Source organism: Hippoglossus hippoglossus, chromosome 19 (genome assembly GCF_009819705.1).
Source record: "Hippoglossus hippoglossus isolate fHipHip1 chromosome 19, fHipHip1.pri, whole genome shotgun sequence".
Taxonomy (NCBI): Eukaryota; Metazoa; Chordata; class Actinopteri; order Pleuronectiformes; family Pleuronectidae; genus Hippoglossus; species Hippoglossus hippoglossus.
This window is the reverse complement of record NC_047169.1, coordinates 11737158-11761484: the sequence shown is the minus strand read 5'-3', so window position 1 is coordinate 11761484 and position 24327 is coordinate 11737158. Positions and strand designations below refer to the sequence as shown.

The 24327-nt window shown below is 41.2% G+C and overlaps 2 protein-coding genes and 1 long non-coding RNA gene across 8 annotated transcripts; 2 read left to right on the top strand and 1 right to left on the bottom strand.

The window, feature by feature from the left end:
- Nucleotides 1-13730: 13730 nt before the first annotated feature.
- On the bottom strand, nucleotides 13731-17590 carry lyrm1 (LYR motif containing 1). 4 transcript variants are annotated; one of them, XM_034570114.1, is made up of 5 exons: nucleotides 17449-17590; nucleotides 15408-15599; nucleotides 15247-15307; nucleotides 14335-14366; nucleotides 13731-14239 (listed from the first exon to the last, which is right to left on the bottom strand). In XM_034570114.1, the coding sequence occupies exons 2-5, from the start codon at nucleotides 15564-15566 to the stop codon at nucleotides 14126-14128; spliced, it is 366 nt and encodes a 121-aa protein (XP_034426005.1). In that variant the 5' UTR covers nucleotides 15567-15599; nucleotides 17449-17590; the 3' UTR covers nucleotides 13731-14125. The 4 variants fall into 4 exon arrangements, with proteins under 4 accessions (XP_034426005.1, XP_034426004.1, XP_034426003.1 ...); XM_034570113.1 differs by lacking the exon at nucleotides 17449-17590 and adding an exon at nucleotides 16716-16767; XM_034570112.1 differs by lacking the exon at nucleotides 17449-17590 and adding an exon at nucleotides 16712-16765 and having other exon boundaries at nucleotides 15408-15598.
- LOC117752612 lies at nucleotides 16370-24097 on the top strand. Its single transcript, XR_004612108.1, has 3 exons — nucleotides 16370-16482; nucleotides 18902-18906; nucleotides 24087-24097. It is a non-coding gene; the product is annotated as an uncharacterized LOC117752612 (long non-coding RNA).
- Nucleotides 16826-23841, top strand: dcun1d3 (defective in cullin neddylation 1 domain containing 3). Of its 3 annotated transcripts, none has more exons than XM_034570109.1 (5): nucleotides 16826-16845; nucleotides 18591-18673; nucleotides 19135-19179; nucleotides 19339-19889; nucleotides 21776-23841. In XM_034570109.1, exons 4-5 carry the CDS (start codon nucleotides 19450-19452, stop codon nucleotides 22317-22319), a joined length of 984 nt encoding a protein of 327 aa, XP_034426000.1. In that variant the 5' UTR covers nucleotides 16826-16845; nucleotides 18591-18673; nucleotides 19135-19179; nucleotides 19339-19449; the 3' UTR covers nucleotides 22320-23841. The 3 variants fall into 3 exon arrangements, with proteins under 3 accessions (XP_034426000.1, XP_034425999.1, XP_034426001.1); XM_034570108.1 differs by lacking the exon at nucleotides 16826-16845 and adding an exon at nucleotides 17042-17524; XM_034570110.1 differs by lacking the exons at nucleotides 16826-16845; nucleotides 18591-18673 and adding an exon at nucleotides 17082-17524.
- Nucleotides 24098-24327: the final 230 nt, after the last annotated feature.

Below are 24327 nucleotides of genomic sequence, written 5' to 3'. Positions count from 1 at the left end.
TTCACAGGGCAATAACATTAGAGGACAGGAGGATCCCAAGTGGACATGCTTCATGCTCTCATTTTGCAGGACTGGTTTTATTTTTGGCTCCTTTGCCACACTCAAGCGCTGAAGTGGCTGTGCCAGCAGCACTGTGCAGTAACCTCAGTGGCCTGGTCATTAATGTGTGACTGATTGTTCTACAGTGAAGTGTGTGTCATTGTACTTCACATTACTATCACTTATGTTGACTCGGTACCTGCAAGGAAACAGACCTTAAACTAATGATCTTTAACATATCATTCTAGGAACATACTTTTGTAATTTGTTAACACAATGGTGATTTAGCCAGGGCATTTTTAGAGGGATACAACATTTTATGTAATACCCAGAAAAAACTGAGCAGAGGCAATACACAATTTCATATCATATAAATATGGTATCGACATGCTGCAAGTGCTATTGGATATTTCAGGATTCTTGCAGCTTTTACAAACGGCTTCATAACAATTTCACTTTAACGTCACTGTTACTGAAACATGTCCAGTAAAAGTGATCTCAGCTGCCAGTAAATTGAGCGTTGAATCTTTCACCAACTGGAAACGATCCTCTAATTACTGTAATTGGCTGATGCGGAAGCATGTGTGGTGGCGTGGAGGAGCCACGGTGGCACACTGATCAACGGACTCGGAGCGTCCTCTGAGCATCATCGCCTCGGCTGCTTTACCACCACCAACCACTCTATCCTCCTGGATTGTGTTTCACCAGTCTGCTCTTTACCTCCACCCCCCACTGGCGACCTCACAGGGAGGGTTTCTGTGTTTCTGGATGGGCGGAAGACCCACAGTTTTATTTTAAAGCTTTATTCCTGGAAGCGTTGGTATAATAGTAATGTGGAATAATAAAATATTTAGCATTATATTTTTAGGAGAAACGTCATTAACTGCAATACTCTACCCTTTACAGATTAGCTAAAATTATACCCTCAGGCTGATTTTCCTCAATTATTTTGAAGCAAGAATTTAAGAGTGGCTACATCCTGCTGGTGATTGATTTTCTCCCTGCACTGTGGGAATTGTAAGGAAAACAAACTAAAATCCAATGTTATAATCAATCACTTAATCAATACCAAACAAATACTCAGCTGTCTTCCCTTGCAGTCTTACGGTACTATTGCAATGCATTTAGAACAATACAGAGAGGGAATTAACCAAAAAGGTAAATTGTTTTGAAGTTTAATGTAAACACTTGATTCCGTTAGATGTTTTTGTCCATTACGGATTAATTCTAAATAGGTGTGTCGCCAAAGAACTATGTTTTGCTGTTTGTCAGCAGGATTATGCAAAAAACTGACTGATTTTATTGAAACTTGCTGTTAGGGCGGGGCATGGGCCAAGGAAAAACCCATCAAATTTTGGAGCGTATCCAGATAAACAAGTGGATGCAGGAATTTTCTTTCACCTTCTTTTACGTGCCGAGAGAAGATACTGAACCCCTAAAATGGCCCTTCATAGATGTTGAATACACCAATTGTAAGTCGCTTTGGATAAAAGCGTCAGCTAAATGACATGTCATTTTCTGGTGCATTGTGTACCTAAACCAACTCTTTCCATAAAGAAGAAGTGAAAGAAACCCCAGACTAAAAGTTTCAATCACTCAAAACGATCTTTAAACCAAAGAGATTTCTTTTAACCGAGACAGGGCAGTTTTGAAGGCATAGTAAGGTAAGAGCAGTGCCTGCCAAGGAGAGCCGACTGTGTACGGTGCTGTCAGCCCGGCTTAGTGTCTGGGCCTGTGCTGGCTGTGCTGAACCGGTGTCAGGGTGAGTCTCCAGGACAGGCCACCAACAGAGCGATGACATTCCCAGGACATGCGGCCTTTTCCCAACAGTCACCCCAGACTGCTCTCTCTCCTGGATATCTCAGGAGTTAAGATTTACATCATACTGACATCAGCTTCAAACCTTTTACAAAGCAGTCAAGTGCATCGTCTTGCATTTGTTTGTATCAACAAAATGATCCATGATGATAATTGTAACATCTGAATTCCAGGATTTATTTTCTAAGATCTTTGTGTTGTCATTTATATCTTTAATGTTGCCACTTTTTCTCAACCATATCTTCTTTGTCTCCACTTCCTGTTATCCCTAATCTCCCAGAGTGTCTCTTGTGACTGGGTGCGAACTTGCTGCATTCAGCCGAGGCTTACATATGTTCAAAAGGCAGAGTGCACAGCTAAATGTACCGGAGTGAGAAATTCAGCTGAGAAAAGCTGAGAGTAGCACCGCTTACTGAGCACAAAATGTCGTTTGGTTGCATTGCATCGTGGTCTCTTGAGGCTTTGTCTGTAGTTTGGTAGCTTTAACACATCTGTGATGGATTTCCCTCTGCATAGGTGTGAACTTTACTGAAACAGCTACTGATGCTCACTCAATTTAGGGGACTGACCTTTTTGGTTGTTGTATGTATGAATAAAGTGGTATCTGCTAACTAGCACATTTATGTTTGTTCAGCCCATTAAAAGAAAAATGAATGATCCACAGCTATTTTAGTCGCCTTGTTTTAACAGATGTATACGTATGCAGACCAAAGACTAAATAAAGATGGACGATGCATCTCCACTTCCTCCCATTATCCAGAAATAAAGCCAAAGTATCGAATGCTGCCATCTTGCACCGATGATATAATTTGAAGTCTGAGTCTGTGTACATGTCAATAAAGATTTTCCACCCAGTTTTTATAGGATCAAATAACAAATGAGCACTTGAACATACATTAGTGTGATAACTACCTAAAATGAGAGAAACCATTTATTCGATGTGTACTTTGACTTTTATTTCAGTCCATGTCCAATCCACTAACATGGAGGAGGTGGGACCTAATGGGTAGTGAGCCATCATGTCGTCCATCTTTACATACAATCTATACATTCTTTGCCTATTTTTTACTTCTTTGCTCATAGTTTCACTTCAACAATTTTGTATCTGTATTTTAATAAATTTTTAACGTAAGATTTCTTTTAACAGTATGATAACCCATTGATAGGGTCTGAATTTATTATAAACTGTGTGTTGGCTGGCACCTGTCTGTTTAGGGTTAGAAAAAGAATCACTCATTACATCTATTTCCTCTCATAAATATCGGAGACATCATTTTTTGGGAGTTAATTTGTCTCTCTGGGTCCTCTGTATTCCTCCCGGCCTTTTCTACATCTAATCATCTCCTGTGTAATTGGAGCTGTGTTAAGATGATCTGCAGGAGTGGGACAGCGGCTCTAATCACACACAACTGAACTGTAGCACTCTGGAAAGAGCAATTATTACTTCAACACCGGTACCTTTGCTTACAATAGAGAACGACATGTCCACGGTGAGTTGGGAATTCTAATGAGACACAGTACCTTTTCTCACTTTTTCACCATATGACCTTTAAGAGAATGCATAATTATCCCGACTTTGTGGTCTTTTCATCTGTATGATGTAAAAGGTTTATCAACGCCCACAGTGGAGGTTCATGCTCTGTCCTGTCAGACCCTGCTCTGCAGAATTTATAGATTGATTTGGGAAGAGGGAAAGATTTATGGTGTTTATATCTGAAATAACCACGCAAATACCATTAATGTGTATAAAGATGAATGACGTGTCTCCCCTTCCTTCCACTTTCCAAAAAAAGAAGACAAAACAAAATACCTGATATAAACACTGGAATGTTGTCGATTTAGATCCAGAGTTTGTATAGTGATCGGGGGATGGAGCGGAGGTAGCAAGGTCCTGCTGACACACATGCTCAACCAATTGTGAGTCAATCCATACAGAGGTTTCAGCCTGTATTTATAGCATCAAATAACAAATTAAAACCAAACTTGAACAGAAAATGAACAGTTGAAAAAACACCAGTGTAATACCCACAATGACACACACCATGTTTGAGAAAATGTGTTTGACGTGTACTTTGACTATACTCTTCGACTTTGGTCCATTTCCTATCCAGCAACACGGACGAGTCGTTCATCTTTATATACAAAGATTTGGCAAATATCTTTTAACTGTGTGATCTACCTAGCGTACATATATTTGAATTTGTATTTAAACGATCGTGCAGCTTACTCCTGAAGAAAAGTACACATAGTATTATCTTTCAGATCACCTACTCATTGTTTGCTGAGAAAAACTGAAAACAGGTAGAAACCACTGATGACAGCTTGTCACAATCATCTGCCCCTGGTTGGATGAATTCATTGATGAGCTCTGGTTTTGCGTCATGCCGGGCAATCAACCCTTCACTTCACTGTGTCGTCTTCTTTTTTAATCTAAAATACTGCGTCACTTTTTGTTTGTTCTTGTATCCTCCCTGAGGAATGATGGAGTGCTCTATGCTTTCATACACCTCAGTGTTGCTGAGCATGCAACTGTCCAGCAAAGTAACCACTGCACTGTCAAGGCAGGTTTATTTCTATAGCACAATTCAGACTCAAAGAAGGTGCTTTACAGAGGCTTAGAATGAAAAAGGGAAAAAAAGACATAAATCTGACAAAAACAAAGGTGTTTCATATCTAATTTATTTGAAAGCTGCATTAAACTCAAATGAGCGGACAGTATTATTAGGCCTCAGATACATAGAAACTAAAAGCTACTTCACTTCATCTGGTTTTGATTCAGGGGACACTTAGTAAACATGTCCTTGTTGACCTGAGGGATCTGAATAGCTTGTAGCGTACAAGTAAATCAGAAATGTATTCAGGCCCAAGACTTTTTAGTGCTTCATAAACAAGTAAAAGGGTTTTTAAATCCATTCTTTGATACAAAGGATGCTGGAGCACCCTAACCCTAACCCAGCTCTTGTCCATTTCTCTTAAATCAAGCTTTCTAATATTATTACTTCACTAATTAACTGCATCCAGTGGTACTTTTAGTATCTAGGTCAGCCTGGTGTCCCTATGACCTGCGTGGACTGGCTGGATTTGTGAGGCCATCCACTGACTCTTAAGTAATAATTTATGACATTTCGATATCAATTAATGTCTGATTTGCTGCGGTTAAAGAAATCATCTGGCACACAGGAAGTGATGTATTTGGCCACGCTAATTGACAAGTGATCTCTGGGGATGATGGAAAAGTTGGTCGATAATATCCTGCCGATATGAGCCCTTCTATGAAAATATAGGTGTCACCGTTTAAATTTCCTGTTAAAAAATATATTTCATGTCAAATATATTTGATTGAAATTGTGTTTTCTTTTTATCTATAATACAGTTTACGATTCAACTTTAAAATATCATGGTTCAATTACATTTCTTTGTCATTTGGGTTTGATAGTGACGTCTTAAATCTGGCTCTATGAAACACCACAGCAATAAGCAACGAACATGTTTCTAAAATTAAGATGAAACACCGATTCAAACTTTGATAATTTATTCATGTATTTATTTTAAGAAATCCTTTTATGCAATTTAAACCAAGCAGTGACCTTCAGGTCGGGAGGAGGACATGTCTCTTCAGACAGCTAAAAGGCCGTCTGAAGTGTGACGTGAAGTGACAGGAAGGATCACCGCTGACCTGCCCACGCAGGCATATGTCCAGTTTAAAAACTTAACTTTGAGAAAGTCATCTATTTTATTCTACAGTTTTCTAACTGAAATTCCACTGTGGTAACAATAAAATGAAAAAAAAGACATCAGTAAGTGCATTTTCAGCTTCTCACTCACAAAACAATTCAGGCCATGGCAGGAGGTTTCATAATGTGGTCCAGGAATTCATTTGTTTGGCAGATTGCACTATTTGTGACAGTTTAAGATGCCAAGTATCAACGATTTTCAATATATGTGATGATGGACACAACTGCTGTGATATGTGCCTTTTCATATTAAGCACATACTATTACACTAGCGCTAATTTACTTCTCCCTCCACGACAGCTGAAAGTCTACTTAGTGACACGTGGGCTGAATACTGAGTGATTTTCCCCACTGAATATAAATGAATCTGTGATGAGTGCTCTATTTATGTCTATATGTCTATAATAAGTCTTACACTGCTCTTTTGCACTATGTTGAAAACTGTATTTTTGTCTAATGTGTTTGTGGCACTAAGAAAAAAACCAGACCTTGTTTTCACGCCACCAGCAAAACCCTCATTTTTGTCCTATTATAAATTCCGTACCCAAGTTTTGTCATTTTATCATGACCCCAGCTATATGTTATAATGTGGCTAATACGGGTCTATTCAAAAGCTTCAAAATTATATAATTTAAATTAATCTACATAATACGTTAACGGTGCAATGAAGATGAATCTGATCCGGATTTAAATGCTGTGCTGTGAATTGTTAGTCTTCCTACTCACGGTGAGTGTTTTCTCAACCACGCTCTCTTTGTCTGCTCGCTCAATGCTGCACAATCACTCTCAAAATGAATCATCTGCCACTCGGAGTGCATTGTCTCTGACCAGGTTCTAAACCAGCCAGAACCCCGGGTGAACCTCCGCTCTCACACAGTCTTTGTCCAGGTTTGCACCCGCTGTCCCTCTTCTCTGTTTGCAATGGATTCATCCACTGCAACAGATGAGACCATTTCCATCTAAAAAGACATTTAACGTGGGAACGACTTTATGAAAAGTTTTTGTACGTGTAACAGATAGATAAATATAGAGAGATATAGATAAATAGCGATATATATAGAGAGATTTACATAGAAAACTAGATCGATAGATGTCTTCCATGTTAGCTATTTCTATATTGCTCCCCATTTCACTACCACTAACTTGTGTTTAGTTTATCTTTTACCATCCATCCACCAAACCCTCTTAAATCACCTTTCTGATTCGCCTATGTTCTAAATTCTACTGTGACAAAGGATTTACCAACAGCCATTTAGATTCTTTCTAAAATTAGACGAGCACATCATTGCCTTGTCCCTCGTAACAAGGCATATGTAAAGAATGTGCCAAAGATCACACATTGAGACCTGTGATTATTAATTTTCACTTGCAGTTGCTTCCAGACACCTTAGAGGAGGAAGCTTGGCGAGACAGAAGGAGCCGCTATACCGAGCTTTACAGTACATTAGCAGACATTAATTTAGTGTGTGTGAGAGTGCATCTGATCCGCGCATTCATGTACCTGTTTTAATGCCTGATTGTGTAACAATCTTTCCATCTGCATGTCATTTCCCATTCTGGACACTGAACATATCGGACTGATCCAGATGGAGCATGGACTTTTTATTCTCCTAAGGAGATTCCAGCTCTGGTTACCACACAGACCATGCAACACTGGTCAGCTGAAACCCAGCACCTTCAGCCACCTACAACCAGTCGGCTTCATTTGTCACTTTCCCCACATGGCTGTGCACGTACTTTCCCGGTGCACTCGACTACGTGTATGTTCTCTGCCTGAAGCCTTCCTAAATTATCAATAACTGCTGCAAACAGATGCGTTCGTTGCTTCACAATAGTGATGAAAAACTTTCCTCGTCACAATTGGAGCAGAGGGACAAATGCAGCTCACACACAGTGGAATTAGACAACACGTGACATTCAAGGATCAAAATGTGCATTAAACATGCATAATCAAGCAGCCTATCACATTTCAGGAGGCCCTGCCCTCCCATGTTTTACTTTGTGTGTGTGTGTGTGTGAGTTTCCTATGACGACTGCCGGTGGTCATGGTTGCCTTGCATCCCTGCAGCTTGCTGTCTGGCTGGCTAACCGTTTTTCCATTTTTGTCTGATTAGGCTGGTGCTGGCCCCGGCCTTTGAGTGAGGCCGTCTCCTCACTTTCACTGTGCAGCTCTGAGACACTCTGGCTCTCTGCCTGCCAGCCTCCTCCTCCTCCTCCTCCTCCTCCTCCTCCTCCTCCTCCTCCTGCTTCCTCGCTTTGTCTCTGACCAGCCCACCTTCCCCAAGCCCACACTTCACCCACCCCCCCCCGCCCCGAGGAGCCACAACAGCTCTCCATCCAGCGAAGATGTAAACTAAGCTAGCACAACACCAACACACCCTCCTCCATTATTCATCTGCCCCTTTTAATGAGTTTTCCATCCACCTTCATGCATCCACTACGATTAAAAGAAACAATTATTGTGTTTGATCACTTTAATGTTCTTTCACGAAAGCATCGCCTTATGCAAATGCATCTTCCCTGCAGTAGCCTCTCTCCTGTGTTTAAATAAGGAAGAATGCGCGGAGAGAATGATGAATCCGAAAATGCCAAATGAAGGTAGATTTTTCAGCAGATAGGATGCCCTAAAAACAACAGCAGCTGCATGCAGAACGAAAGGCGCAGCACTGAAACAGAGACTCTTTTATCTCTGAAAAGTAACATTAAAAGACACCAGTTTGCTTACTTACAGAATCCAAGCTGAGTTCTTCAAAGTGTGCCCGCATGCGGATGTGTCACATTCCTTCCCGTCTGATCAAATCTTGCAAAAGTTAATTAAATGACAAATCCTCCCCGGTGGCCATCTTTTCGTTTGACTCGAAAGAGCTGTCTAAGCTTTGACCGCCGTGCCAGGGCAAAAGATTCCGTGTCAATCACACAGATAATATGTTTGTTTACATACCATGATAATGAAAAGGAGGCCAGCTAAATATTTGATGGCTTCTTCGAGTTACCCAGGAACAGTCACCCTGTGACCCAACACTGGAGTTGGACTTCAGCACATCCAGTCCTTGTTAAACACCTCTACACAGCGCTGGCTCACATTTGTGGGCACATGACCTTGGTTGGCAAATAGTATAAAGCACTCTCCGCTCGCTGTGCTGGCCACAATTATGACTCTCAGCAACTAGTAGTCCTCAGTGTATAAAGCCATTCAGGGACATATGCTCTGCTACGGTGTGTCAGTTGCTGATAAAAGATAAAGTGTAAGAACCCAGAGGACAAAAGTGTGACAGCTTTCCACTGTATCCTCTTAAAGGTTTAAAAAACGGTTGATATCTTTGGTGCTCAGTTTTGTTCTTCATGAGCTAATCGACAGCCCATCGCCCTTGACCTAACCCTGACTCCCAGACACACTTGCATACACTTCACACACTTTCAGTGCAGTGTCCCAGTGGACAGAGCTTAACCAAGCATGCATCAGCACTTGTCTGTGCTCTCCACACTGCAGGCATACACCAATAGTCACTACACGACTCGAGTCAACTCGCACACACCTCGGGCCTCCTCCTCTACTCTCGCTACTCTGCGAGCTGAGACAATGTGAAACGTATATTCCAAACAAAAGCCAAGAGAAAGACAAAGAGTGAGTGGGAAGGTAGTGAGCAACAGAGCTGGAGATGAGAAATGTCTGAGGCAACACAAAAGGGCTGCTTAGCCACGAGAGAATATATTGTGTTAGTCCAAATATAACTTTGAATGAAGATATCAAATCTTATCCTGATATATTTTGTTGTTTCAATTACTGCCCTTTATGAACACTGTTTTGGAAAATGCACCTATAAATGTTACTGCTTAGTGCTTAAAATGCACTTATGAACCTAAGGTGCAACAACTGTGGAAGCATGTGCTGACTTGTCTTCATTATGTTTTGAATAATTGTCAAAATAGTTTGCATGCGATTGCGAAAAGCCAAAATGTGTCGTGGAACTTGCATTGACAGCACCGTGGATGTATACGTGTGATGAGTTAAGATATGAAAATATATAATACAAATCAGCCTGCTGAGATCTACTCGAATCTCGGAGGCTTCAGAATATGGCTGATTGCCTTTTGAATGACTATATACCATGACTGTGATGAGGATGATTGCTTCTAACTGAATCACAGGAGCACCAGTCTAATCAAGACCGAACAGTTATTTAAATCAAATGGGCAACAAAGAGCTACACTTGTGCATTTTGCATCAGGAAGCGTTGAATACCATTTGGGTTGTAGGTCGTAGCAGGAGGTGCTGTGATGCTATGGCCGTGACGATGTTGGAAGTAACTTCAGGAGACTAGAATAGAACATAAAACAATGTATTTCCATATCTTCCAGTAATACCTCGTTAGAAATGACATGCCATTGCAGTAGCATTTTAATTAGTTTTATCCTCTTGTGTGTTTTGACCGCATTGTAAAGTGAAAACAAGCTCGATATTTATTTAATGCTGGTTCAAGTGTTGGCAGGTCAGCTGATAATGTGATCTGCATCAGGGCATTAAGGCCACTTGACCAAGTAAGACGAGGAGATTTCCTCATTTATAAGCATCTAATTACCTTATTGTAGCTCTTTAAGTACGACATCACGTGTCTAACTCTTGCATTATTCTTTACCCCTATTCCTTTCACTTTGTTTCCTGTCTCCCACTGTTTCTTCCACCATATTTCCCCCAGGGTCGCTCCGAAACACCCTAAATAATGCACACAGAGCGAGGGGGCCGCATGATGGATCACTCTCCTCTTTCTGGAGCTGCTGTATTCTTCCTGCACTGAAGGTTATTTATCATTTCCATAATGGCACTGCTCTCAGGTGAATCTCTAAATACCTATATGTGCACCAGACAACCTGTAGAAGGAACCTGTTTTTTTCCCCATGATCCAGTTTTTGGTGCATGTCATTAGTGGCAAAAATAGGTCACCTCGACTTTTATCCTGAAAGCTTATTTACAGACAGGGAAATCAACCAATAGCCACTTGTCGTGTTTGGCCAGAACTGATATTAGTTTGTAATAGGTTTTGCATATTAAGTGAGAATTTTATCTGAATCCAAACTTTTGTTCTATTTTTTGGTCAACATCAGAGACCTGCACTCTTGCTCCTGTTTTGTTATGATTTTTTTGGGAGATTAAATTAGGCAGCTTTTTTATTTACATTCAGTCACTGATTTGTTTCATTGGTTCACTGTTATAAGTGTGGAAAGCAACTCTCCCTACAAATTTAAATCTTAATTAAGTAGAAATAATTATAAAGATATAAATGTAAGGGGTTAAAAGTTAAACTATTTTCAACAAACTTCTCAGTATCCACCTACTGACTGTTTTGAGTAACTTTTTGGCCAGGGAAAGGAGAGGGAATGCCCCAGAGAGGAAAATCACCAGCTTGAGTAATACCTGAAACATACAGTGCATCTATTCGAAGAACACTTGAAAGATAGAATGAAACTAACAGGCCCTGTGGGGAAATCAGCTCACTGCAGCAGTCAGGGATAATGACATTGTATATACATCTTACTCTTCAATAACCCACCTGACTAAAAGGTGTATTCTTTCCATAGAATAGATGCAATGGCATTTAAGGTCCCCGGGTGGACCTCAGCTACAATGACATGACCATACCCAGAACGAGAGAGAAACATGGACAATAGATCTGTTAGAGTTCAGTTAGATAGGGTTGTAACTTCTGTGCTATTTTCTTACACAAAGATTATTCGTAGAAAACCCTGAAACTTGAAATCTTTGTCTATGCATATTGTGTATTATTATTATAAAAGCCCCAAAGCAGCAGGATTGGACGGACAACACTGTCCACATTCTGCTGCTATGCTGCCAATTAGATCTGCTCAAACAGACACAACATTGAAACGTAGGATTGGGATCATGTTCATGAGCTGTCCAATTTCACATTCATATAATACAGCAGGCGTCCACACTATGTCTAACAACCTCTCCACCGTCGCTGCGGTTGCTTTTCACAGAGACAGCCTTTGTTATATAGAAGACAACGGGAAATAAGGGCTGAAAAAGTGAATGTGAAAATGTATCACATACACTGAGGTCAATGCTAACGTCAACATGCTAAAATGCTTTTAATAGTAACGATAGCAAGCTAATTAACAATTGTTTGCTTGCTTAGGTTCTTACCGAAGGAGGGGGGACCAAGGTGAACAGAATATATCGTTGTGAGCATATTAGCACGTTGATATTGTCACAATGATGATGCCAGCATGCTAACACTTTTTAAGCAGCACTAAATGCAAATAGAAATGTTATTCACAGTCTAATCAAATATTATTTGTTGATAGTGCTCAAATGTTTATTTTGTTGATCTAAATGTGCAAAAAGTGCAAGTGAATCATTGTCCGTTGCTCATCACATTTAGAGACATGTGCTGTCATCTGTTTAGACACTGTACTTATGTACTAGCTCAGAAATTAGTTTTTTAAATGAAATATCTTTCCAGTGAGAAATGTGGAGTCTAATTTAAATATGAGTGCTATGCATGGAGTGAGTCACTACTCAGCATAAAATGTGAAGACAGTCAGCGGCTGCTGCTGCTGCTGCTGATCATCGCCCATCAGTGGTCAATTACAGTGACGACAGTCATTTATCACTGAGGTGACGTCATCTCCAGAGAGAGCAGCAACAACCCCACACACTTTCACTGAGTGTATTTACTGTGCGCCAGACAAATATTTACATCTGAAGTGGTAATGACTGTGACTCAGTCCTCAGAAAACAATCCAGAGAAGTGGGAATGATTTGTAATTGTTGCTCAATTCAGGTTAAAAGTTAAATTAATGATGATTCACTAGTGACTAGTGTGTTTAGTCCTGATCAAAGGCTGTCTTTTTCAAGTTTGTGTCATTTTTAATGTCTCCTCAAATGCAGAGCAAAGCATGTGGTCCACTCACACTGGTAAATCCAGTCATGGTGAACTCACTGAACTAGTGTATTTACGGCTTCAGTGCTAGGCATAGTGTGACCCCTGGTGGATAAAGATTGTTAGGATTGTTTTCGAGAATTTAGCTAAGATAAACATCTTTCATACTATACATTGACTGTTGTGTTTAATCCTAAAAAAGCCCCTTTAAAACAAGCTCACTTTATCACACCCGGACTTCTCACTGCAGAAGACAACACAGCCCAGACACCTGAGGTTGGAGTCAAGTGTAGCCCACTCAGTGAAACATGTACACTAACTTCTGTGTTCAGCTCCATCATGTGGCTGCATGCAGGTCGATGTCGCACTGGAGGACAGAGAAACTGCCTCGGGAAAGTCTCAGAGGAGATTGTGCTTGTCAAGGGGATTCAGTCCAGAGTAAGAAATGAAAAGGATCTGATAAAGTCTTCACTGTGAGTTATAGCTCAGTGATATACACAGGACTGTATCACAAGAGAACAATAGTGAACTGTGAATGTTTCCCCCACTGAGATCATCTCAAGTCAAGGTTGCTGATCGGGTGGCAAAATTCACTTCACAAAGTAGCTGTTGGGGTAATTTTCAACCAGATTTATTAAATTCTGGTTGGCAAAATTAGTCCGTTACTTAAATCCAACAGAAAGTTTACTATTTTGAACTCTTGTGAAATGTGTAAAATAGGGTCATGTACTAGTATCTTCCAGCAGAGGGGAGTGTGACACAGCATAGGAGAAAAGAGAGTAAGGATGCAGCTGATCAGTTCTCGCTGGTCTCCACCTTAAGGCTTATTTAATGCCCAGCCCTAAATTCATGTATGTTTTCTTACACCATGTGATTATGGTGCAAGCTCATGTGTCAAGACATTTCATTACTCAGCACTACTTGTGATTATTGTTTGTATTTTTCAGTCGTCACTCTATTTGAAGTGTTACGCAGCAGTTTGTTCTCCATTAACAAAGCATTACTATTTTAGAAAGTAGTCCGTGTGCAGTACAGATATGATCCATTCACTCAACAGTCTGCTCCTTTGTGCAGAATCCAGAGATCATAAAGTTTGTGAAACTTGTTTCCATGGTAACAGCATCTACACCCCCCCCGCCCCCACACCAATTCACAAAGATGATGTCCCTTCAATGCTGCTTTTAGCATTAATCAGGAGTTTTTCCCAAAGATCTTAAAGAGACACTACATGAATTCATCATATCAATATTAACATTTATTACTAGAATATGGAACTTTACTTGAACATATCTGTTGACAAACCATTTAAACACCAGTGTTTATCTATGTACTCTTCTATTTAATATAGAAAGTGTTTATTACAACCTTTTTTTTTTTACAATGAAAAATAAATAAAATATACAATTTTTGATTTTATATTACAGGTGACACCACACTGACCACGCAGCCTTGTTTACGAGGTCTACAGAATAAAATTAAAAAAGACAACGAAACATGGCTTTTCCCCCTGAATGACAAGTGTTCATGCATCAATTAGAGCTCGGGATCCTCCGCATTATCGGCTTGTGACTGCACTCTTGTCTCCTGTCCTTGGTAACTTGAACTCCCGGCGAGGATCTACGAAATCAAGCATCAGGTCTCGTCATGTGACTGCAAATAAATTGGCTTGGCCTGCTTCCTCAGGCGCTGCTGCGCTCGCAGCTTCCTGCCCTTCTGAGTTGCTAGTCCCATTGGTGGCAAGTAGGTCTACAGGAAGATTCAAACAATAGAAATATTTAATAAAACAGCACAGTAAACAAAACAGACCGGAAAAATGGTGGATGTGACAAATGGTAACTTACAGCCCTTGGATATGGGTTCCTGTAATGGAGACCTGTGAAGAAAACATCATGTCAACATCCTATTAAACCTTGAAAACATACTGTATTTCTCTTTCAGAGTAAATCCTACAGTCCTGCAGTGCCAAACCCAAAGTGTCTTATTTACTTAATACTGATGATTTTTGAGGCGTTCATCTGTTTTATTTACTCCTTGCAAGGACAGAATATATTTATAATTTATTGAAGTTTCCCTGTAGTCAAATCAGAGCATTCATTATCTCAAAAAATTAGCATGAGTGTAAAATTATCTTATTATCTAAAACTAGAATGTCACTCAGTGGAGAGCGTACCTCTGCAAAGTCCCAAAAGTTCCCTTAAAGTCAATCAGCCTTCACCAAATTGCACATAAGAATTATTCCCACGGAAATTAGTGAAAATTTAGAAATGTTTAAGACAATAAAAAACTATTCCTGTATCATCCCCCTGATGTGGATCCGTAACCAAATTTAATGGGTTCTTCCCTGACCCACAGTCCATCCTCCCACCAAATTGTGTGGTGATCTGTCCAGTCGTTTTCTCCTAATATTGCTAACTAACAGACATCATCATCATCAGTCATAATCACCTCCTTGGCAGGAGTTAAAAACAATAACATGTAAAAAAAACAATTGGGCATGCAGATCTCATTTGCACGAGTCATTAGAGCCTGTTTATATTTCACTGAACTGTTGACACTGTAAACTCTGCTAATGCTGATGGTGCTGCTTTTTCTGGCTTTTCTACTGTCAGCAACGTTCAGACCATGAGGTCAGTGTTTGTTTACTCAGGTGAAGACTTTCAGATGAACTCTAACATCAACTCTGAGACCAAAACACTACAGCTTAGTCCACAGTTATCTAAGGAAGACTTGTGGCCTCTCTCCTCCACTCTTACCTATTTCTATCCTTGCTTCACATTCCTCTATGCACCTCTTTACTGACTCTTGATCTTGGAGCTGAAAAGAAGCACACAGAAGAAAGAATTGGTCATGTACACACACACACACATATATAGAAAACTACTGGGCATTTGTTGTAGAGTATTGTCGTCCACACCTGCTGGTTTTGTCTGAACAGAGTGCGGGCCTCCTGAAGTATGTATTTTCTCTCCGATTCTGTGTCACTTGTAACTTCACTCTGCGCCTGCCACGTTCGGGCGATACGAAACACCCGCATGTACAGTGCCAGCACCGTCCTGCGAGTGGAGGCCGTCATCTGGGATCAAATTCCGAGGAAAACAGCATGTGCCTGCACGAGAAAGGACATTACGCTTAATGGCATGACGAACCCTGCTAACAGTATTGTATCATCTGTTTCTCTCCAAAAGGTTTTCTCTCACACATGTATGCATTTTAAGGACAGGAAAGTTAAGTTCTGCTTTAAGTCCATTATTTTTTGTACACATGAGGCAGCATCAACCAACCATTACTAAACTGGAATAAAAATCCCGGAGGAGCCCAAGTTTTCGGTGTCTTTAAACTCTCTATTTGATTAAAACTAAATGAGCAGGGATAACAAACTACTGCAATTTTGCACACTTGTCTCTATTCATAGTTTGTAATCTCTTGTATTTAGTCTCTTGTTTATAGGCTTATTTGCTGTTCTATTATTTCTAATGCTTTACTGTGTATTCTGGTACTGTATAGTGTTGCATTTACTTAGGGAGTATGTACACTTTTTAGTCCATTTTATGTTTATTACATACTATTTTGAGCTGTTTTAATTCTTCGTATCTGTTTTATTGCAACCTCGCTCTACGTGTAATGCCCTTGACATGCTATCTATCTATCTATCTATCTATCTATCTATCTATCTATAAGGGAGACAGGCTCCGTTAACACCAGGGTACTTGGCTTTGTTGAGGTTGTACTATTGTGGTGCAGATTCCCCAACAAATCGGAAAATAATGAAATGACATAATCCATTTGACACGCGATGAACCGAGCACGTTAAGGGGCCCCCGGGAGTCTGGGGCCCCGGGACACCTGCTCCCTGTAGGGTTAGTGGTCCAGAGTGTCCCCATCTATCAACGCCTGATGTCGCTAAAAACCTACACAGGGCTGTTTTCAACACATGGCATTAACAAACAGATACACAACTAACTGTTATATATTAATAGTAAGTTCAATATGTATATATCTTTTAACTTCCTGTACTTTATATTTCTGAATCTTGTTTTCATATATTCAGGCATCACCTGTTAGCATGAAGCTAGCTCTCCTTTAGCCCTCAACCACAACAGAACAAAACGGAGCCTCTGCTGTTTCTAACTTTAAACAGTCCCCACGTTCATTTCAACCATATGAACTAGCTCCATTAGCTCATTGCTAATTATCTGACAGCTACAGACTCTGACCTACCGACCGTGTCTGGAGACGAGCAGCTCACCAGGGCAGCACCGACGCATGTGTCGCCTGATGATGACGTAGCAACAATAAATGAAAAATAAACCCGATCATAAATCACCGTTTCCTCTTTTATATCGCACATAAAAGTTATTGATTTTTTAATCTGTTTAAATTATGAATTTGATTCATAAACACGAGCGTCATTAGACCCAGTTTGAGCCATTTTGGGTGAGTTACAACTGTTTCCCAGTCTTTAATATTATTCTCCTAAAGCTCTTTTTAAATGTCCTCCTGTAAACACGTGTCTCTGTAATTGTCCGTGGGGTTATTTGTCCACCTGGACGAGAAACAGTCTTTACAAACAGCACCGTGTCGGGACAGAGAGATTGATCTCGTCGATGCCACCGCGGAGATGAGGATCAGCTGTTAGAGGAAGTGATGCAGGAAAATGCCCATAATGTAGCTACAGTCAATGACTAGAAGGGGGAAGCACAAAGAAACTGGCTGCTGGAGTCCGGGCTGCTCTTCTAACTCCCTCCCGAGGATAAACAATAGTCCGAGTGGATTTTAAAGCACATTCCGGCCAGAAGCTTCTTACTCGTTTCTCTCCCCAACGCGGAGAAGGATGTGATATCGATGTGGAAGTTTATTTGTGTTAGCTCGCAGCTAGTCGGCTAGCTATCTGAGTTAACGCGACGAGTTTGGGTCAGTTCGCTCCTGCGCGTAAACGCTGCCTCCGGCCAACTTACTAACTCCTTCAGTTTCGCCCTGGCATCCCCCGAAGTGATGAACACCCGGCTCCACGCGGCACGATCCCCCCAACGGGTGAGTTTCTCCACAAGGACAGCTGTGGCACATCCCGAAAGACCTAGCTTAGCCGATAGCTAACTTTTAGTTAAACGAGCTGATGCTAGCTAGCTATGGCGACGTCGCCAGGGCCAAGCACTTTAGATGTAAATGCTGGTGATGTGTTGGGGGATCGATAACAGCTTTAGAACATTTACGATCCGGGTTAGTGAATGGGTTAAACCGCCAGCAGTATATCATCATTAAAAGCCTGTTTGCGAGACATTTAGTTGTGTTGGGCATGAGCTGCTGAGCTCTCTCGATCCTGTTGGTGCTTCCCAAAGAGCACAAGTTGGTCAAATTAACGTTAATGCTAAGCTAATGTTAGTAAACATCTAATATCTATCTTATGTGAGAGTGTACATTGACAACAATGGTCCACACACCACACATTTGAATTCGGGCTAAACTTGACTCTGGCTGTTTTAATATTAACAGTCTAGACTAATTGACACCAAAGTGTTTGCTAGCCTCGCATGTTTGCTTGTTGTGGATAATAATTCGTTCGATTCCGATTTGAAAAGGTGTCTGATCACTTCTCCATCAGGTGGAGTAGGTGTAGTCGCAAAGGACCTGTGAGAGATTTGTCCCTACATGCCCAGTGCAGTGATCTCCCTCACACCCTCGTACATGTCCTACGAGGCTGATCGTCGGGTTTCTTCGTTGTTGTGAGACTAAAGTCCTGATTTGAACACAGACTAAAAAGTTGGTCTCAGAAGTTGTGATGTTTACAATCGAGCCAATGAGCTGTGATCCAGGACCAAGCTAGCTCCCACACTGGACACCTAGCGTTAGAGGCTTTTCCACCACAGATTCATAAGCCCTGCTTAAGTCCCCCAGTGCTCTGTCTGTGTCTGCCTCACATGCTGTGAACCATCTTCATTGTGGGTATAAATCAGTTATTGAACAATCCTGCTTCAAGACAAACTGCCGTGCTGTGCTCAAATGACACAATCACAGCCCGCTGCCCAGCCTAGTCCTCTAGGACGGGGAAGGATGAGCTATCACTTTCTGCTTATGGTGACAAGATAATGTGTCTTTTCAGCACTGCAGATGTCAAGAGCACAATGATGGAGCAGAGTAGGAGGACACTTTGATCTGTGGCCGGTGCCATCTGACGGACATTCTGTAAGTAACCTCCTGACCGGCTGCTTGATTAGTCATCGAACACCTGATCAACTACTGTTTGTTGTGGCTGTTGCTGTGACAACAGAGTGATTAATTGCATTAACATGTGCACATGACATTTTGAGCAATTGAGGGGACTGGTTAAGGATTTGCACATACTACGTGTCTGATTACGTAGTGAAGGTGTGGTACTAAGTTTTGTCTTCTCAATACAAAGTAAAGATAAAGATACAGTTGTAAACAAGCTATGAAGATATTGCACATAGGATCATTGTGAAATAAAATAAACTACTGTTAGTGACCAAAACGTAAAAGGAAAACGTAATAGATAATATTGAAGTTATGTAGTTCTGCTGTAGGTTTGTGTGGTTACTAGTGATGTTTCTCTTTCGAATGTCTTCTAGGTTTTCATGTTATTCTGTGCAGTGTAAGCATTGTTTTCTCTGCTCTTCTCTTTTTAGGGTTTAAATCAAGCAGAGCAAGACTTCCTGGCAGATTTGTCACAGGTACCATCATTTATTGACCTTCAATATTAAAAAATCCACATATTTCATTTCAAATTCACATTGATGTGGATCTTGACCTTTTCGATTGTGAGCAAGACTGGTTCAGTTAACAGCTACAGTCTGTGATAATGAGCCCTGTTCAATTGTTCTTCACCTCAGGCCTGAGGGTATGTTGAGACGTCTCACCAGACCAGAGCAGAGGCGTCTAGGTGGTTCGGACGGGGCCTGAAGGCGAGGAGGAAAGACTGACGAGGGACCAGGGAGGAAGACATGGGCCAGTGTGTCACCAAGTGTAAGAATCCAACGTCCTCACTCGGCAGTAAGAGTGGAGACAAGGAGAGCAGCTCCAAGTCCCACCACAAGAAAGGTAGCGGTGGTGGTGGGAGCCATAAAGAGGAGCTCAGTGGCCCATGTAGCAAAGCCACCAGCGAGCTGTCGAATGGCACCAAGGCCTTGGAAGTTACAGTGGAGACGCCAGTCATACCCGCACTGATGGGGGAGCCGCGCAAGGACGAGTTTCTGGACGCAGACGGGCTGTCGTTGCTGCGCATCGAGGAGCTGTTCTGCTGCTACAAGGATGAAGTGGACGACGCCATCTTGGAGGAAGGCATGGAGCAGTTTTGCAATGATCTGTGCGTGGACCCAGCGGAATATCGTGTGCTTATTCTCGCCTGGAAGTTTCAAGCGGCCACTATGTGCAAGTTTACAAGGTAAAGCAGGGTTTTATGGAAATGGTTTTCAGGATAAACTACCATCACTGCTGTATAGTAATTGGCTGTAGATGAAAACTGAACATTGTGATACAGATATTTTCTCATCCCAGATGAAGGAAAAGCATATCTGCATTAGAGCTTGTCCTGATTTAATTTCCCAACACGATGCTGCTTTTATGTATCTGCAAACACCAACGGAGATGAGCAGATTTAATTTAAATAATATATAACATGCCCTGTTCTGACAAGAAGTTCCGAACTGGCACTGTTTAACACATTTACATTAACATAACGCTATTAGCTCTTAAACACATCCTGTGTAAAAGAGATTGGCTCTACTATTTCTGACTTGCATAATGGAAAACCTTGTTGTCTGTCCATTTGCAAGTCTATGAGAACATCCCCCTTTGTCTGAGCAGGCACTCTAATCTTGAATGTATTGCCTATACACAATTAAAGAAAAAATATAATTTAGACTCAAAAGTGAAATTGGCCAGAAAAGATCACATTTAGGGGAATGTGTATCATAAATTGGCTCAACCTTCAATTCGACAAGTGGCTTATTGCATAATACAATCACCAAACTGGCCTAATTTAAAAATTTTAGTTTTTGATATATCTATAACTTGTTTTATAAGCAATTGCTGTCTGATACTGCGAGCACAATTAATGTTGACCCTTTATAACCAGCTCGTTTTTAGATGATACACTTCAGGCAGCTTTATAAGATTTGAACTGTTTGACCTACAGGTTTTTTCCACTGTGGACTGGTCCAGCCGTCCCACCTCACACACTCACTTTTGATGTTTTTCTATGTAAAGACACACACACACACACACAGCGTCTCTCTGTCAGGTAGGGGACACAGAGGAAATGGATCCCGCGCTGTGCTCTCGCTCGGCAGTTAGTGTTGGAGATGAATAGAGCTGACTGCTGGCTGGGTCACTTGTCACTGCTCCCCCTCTCTGATTCTTAACTCAGCACTTTTCTATCCAGAGGCTTTGGACAATGCCACACTGTGGTTACCAACATGCTTCATTGTCAACCCATGCTTACTGAAGCTCTTTATATTACATTTGACCTTGAAAGCCTATATTGTTGTTGGGCTCAATAACAAAGTCAAAGTTATATCTGCATAGGTTGAGGCCCGTGACACTGAAGGGAAAAATATTAGAAAAACTTGAAGCTTAACGCATGGACAGTTTTTTTTTTTTTTGTACAGTTTTAAAATGCGTTTCTTTAAGTACAAGGGACCATGGTGTCATTGTCACTGATGTTTGTTGTGCCATTGTAGACACACAGCCTGTTGTTTGCATTAGGTGACATCACAGTGCTTTGTTGTTGTTGGCATAATTAGCAGTTAGTTAGCTCTGGTGCTGCATCTATTAGCCTGCACATAGTGTTTATGTGTCTGGCCCTCCTCCGGTCATTCAGACCGATTCCTATCGTTCTGAAACTGCTCGGCCATCGGTTTATCTAAAGAGAGACAGGTTTGATAGATTGACTGACAGGCGGACGCTCAAAGGAAACAACCAATATAGCTGCTGCTGATGTGGGGATGTTTGATGAATCCGCTATTGACTCAATACTAAACAATTTGACATTGACCTTGACATTTTTCTGTCACTGTGCGACACCACATGTTTTGTTGCTCTGATTGCTCGTAGACCTGCTCTGCAACAATTGATTATGCCCCCTAGAAAACTAAAATGAACTGAGGGGTTCCGGCCCCATTTGCAGATGGGGATTGGACTGGTAATGTTAGACCAGTTCCTGTAGCTTGGCTGTGGAAAAGTACAGTCTCTGCTTCTGGGCCACGTGATCTTGAGTGAACTGGTCTAATGTTATTCTGATGTGCGTTCCTGTTTTCTTTGTGTCTGCAGGAAGGAGTTTGTCGACGGCTGTAAGGCCATACAGGCAGACAGCCTCAAAGGCATCTACTCACGTTTCCCCTGCATGTTGGTGGATGCCAGAGGCGAGGAGAACTTCAAGGACCTTTACCGCTTTACCTTCCAGTTTGGCTTGGACGCGGACGAGGGCCAACGCTCTCTGCAGCGTGAAATCGCCATTGCCCTATGGCGCCTGGTTTTCACGCAGGACACACCCTCGATCCTGGAGCGCTGGCTGGACTTCCTAGGGGAGAACTCCCCAGGTATTCGGGGCATCTCAAGGGACACGTGGAACATGTTCCTCAACTTCACCCAGGCGATCGGGCCTGACCTGAGCAACTACAGCGAGGACGAGGCGTGGCCTAGTCTCTTCGACACCTTTGTGGAGTGGGAGTTGGAGCGCAGGAAAAAAGAGGAGGAACAGGCACTGATGGCGAAGGAGGACGAGGGGACGTGTACTGACACAGAGTCCTCTCCTTCAACAGATAGACTCGAAACAGAGGGAAGCCGCGGCTCACAGACATGGGGGGGCCACTGACCAGGAAACAAGAAATATTTGTCAGCGAGGGAAGGAAATGACCTATAAGTGAACTGTACATCTGTGAATCATCGGATAAATATTAGTATTACCATTACAGCTGTTCATTTTGCTCTCTTTGTCTGTTGGGGTGGGATTCCTGCTTCGCACCTTTTTTTGGGTTTTTGAAAGGGCTCTATGAACTGTTTTGTTTTAAGCACTTCTATTTAAGTTATTGTTTTACTTTTTTTCTCCTCCCATGTGTGTTTTTAGTAAATGGACGTGGTCCATTTTAACCTACACCTACCTACCGTAACCCAGCACAGTAAAGTAAAGGCTTGGTTTAAAAAGCAGGCAAGAGAAAGCCATAACCTCTTCCCACACAGATTATCTAGACACTTCATTTTGACCTGGTTACACTGCTAATATGTACAAATAGTTAATAACAAGAAGGGAAATTTGGGAAACCTATATACAAGTAATTTCTTACCACCAAAATCGGAGATTCATCATGGGGGTCGGGGTGAAATTGTCTGGACTGGACTGACATAGTTAGATTCAATGCTTTTAACTTGCGGTGCTGTGAGGATGAATTGTTTGCACTTGTGTTGCCTTCACACCCGTTGGCCTGTAATTACATTGCAAACCGTATCCGATTGAATCGATCTCACAAGGGCGATTTACTTTTGAAACTAAAACAAATGACGTCTATATGCTTAATCCATGAAAGTTGCTACGATAACCATTTAAAACCCAAATTCATTTCCATAGTAACAGACCAACTCTTTTTTCCTGTGTTGAGTGTTTTTGAGTGCTACTAGTGCAGTGAGTGAGCTTGGCTTGTTTAAGCAGCTGGCTGTGCTTCTTTTTGACCTCTAGCAAATCTACCATTTGGATGTCCATCTATTTTCAAAAAGCGGTTAAGTGTATACACCACGATGATGCTGGCATTTCCCAGAGGGACGTTTGTAACGTGACAAATGGGCTAAAACTAGGTCATGGTCATTTCTGGACAGAAGATGCCTAAACCCGTGTTACATTCAGGCCCATTACACTGGGCACCACACAAAGCTTGTATTGTATTGTTTACCTTCATGAGCTCTTCACGAGTCTTCACGTCCTTGAACTGCTATAGAGAGAAATAAATAGTGCACACACTTCACAAGTAATGTTGACTGCTGCTGGCGATGGTTATAATGGATTGCACAAAAACCAATGGCATGTTAAGTCGCTATACTTGCAACACTTTGCAGAGAGATTGATGTCAACCACATGGTTTCCATTTGGAAGATATCCAAACTGTAGATTGACCTTAAGTAGAGCCTTGGGTGTTTTGGGATGAGTGAATGAGTGGTGGTGAATCAAGAGTCTGAGCTATGGGTCCAGTATGGTAAAAGGGTTTCCATAACCTGATCTGTTTGGTTTACATCTACAATGGTTTTATTTCAGCCCCCCCCCCCCCTTTTTGTCCTTTTTTTTAATATAAAATGTATTGATTTATAATAATAAAAACAGTGTTGAACTTTTGACTGTTGACCATGAATGTGTGTGTGATTTAACTTCGGAGATCTCCTCATTTCCTTGTAACTTCATGCTGTGCTATTGCTTAATTACATTGCTTGCATACCACTGTCGTCAGAGGGAGTGTGGTTCAGCAGCTCGGGGTTTTGTGCAGGCTTGTATGGTATGAAGCACAAAAAATGACTCAAAACAATTTTGAAATAAATAAGTTGAGAAATACAGAAACAAATATAGAACTACAGAAATAGATAAATGTAAAAATACAAGAATGTATATAAATAAATGTAGAAAATTGTAAATAAAGTAGAAGTAGAAGTAAATAAATGTAGAAATTAATACATAACTGTAAAAATACACAAATTAATAAATGTAGAAATACAGACATAATTGAGTAGGAATACAGAAATAAATGTGGAAATAACTTGAGAAATACAGAAAGGAACTGTAGACCGACAAGTATGAATACTGAAATAAATGCAGCGATAAATAAACAAATGTAGAAATACAG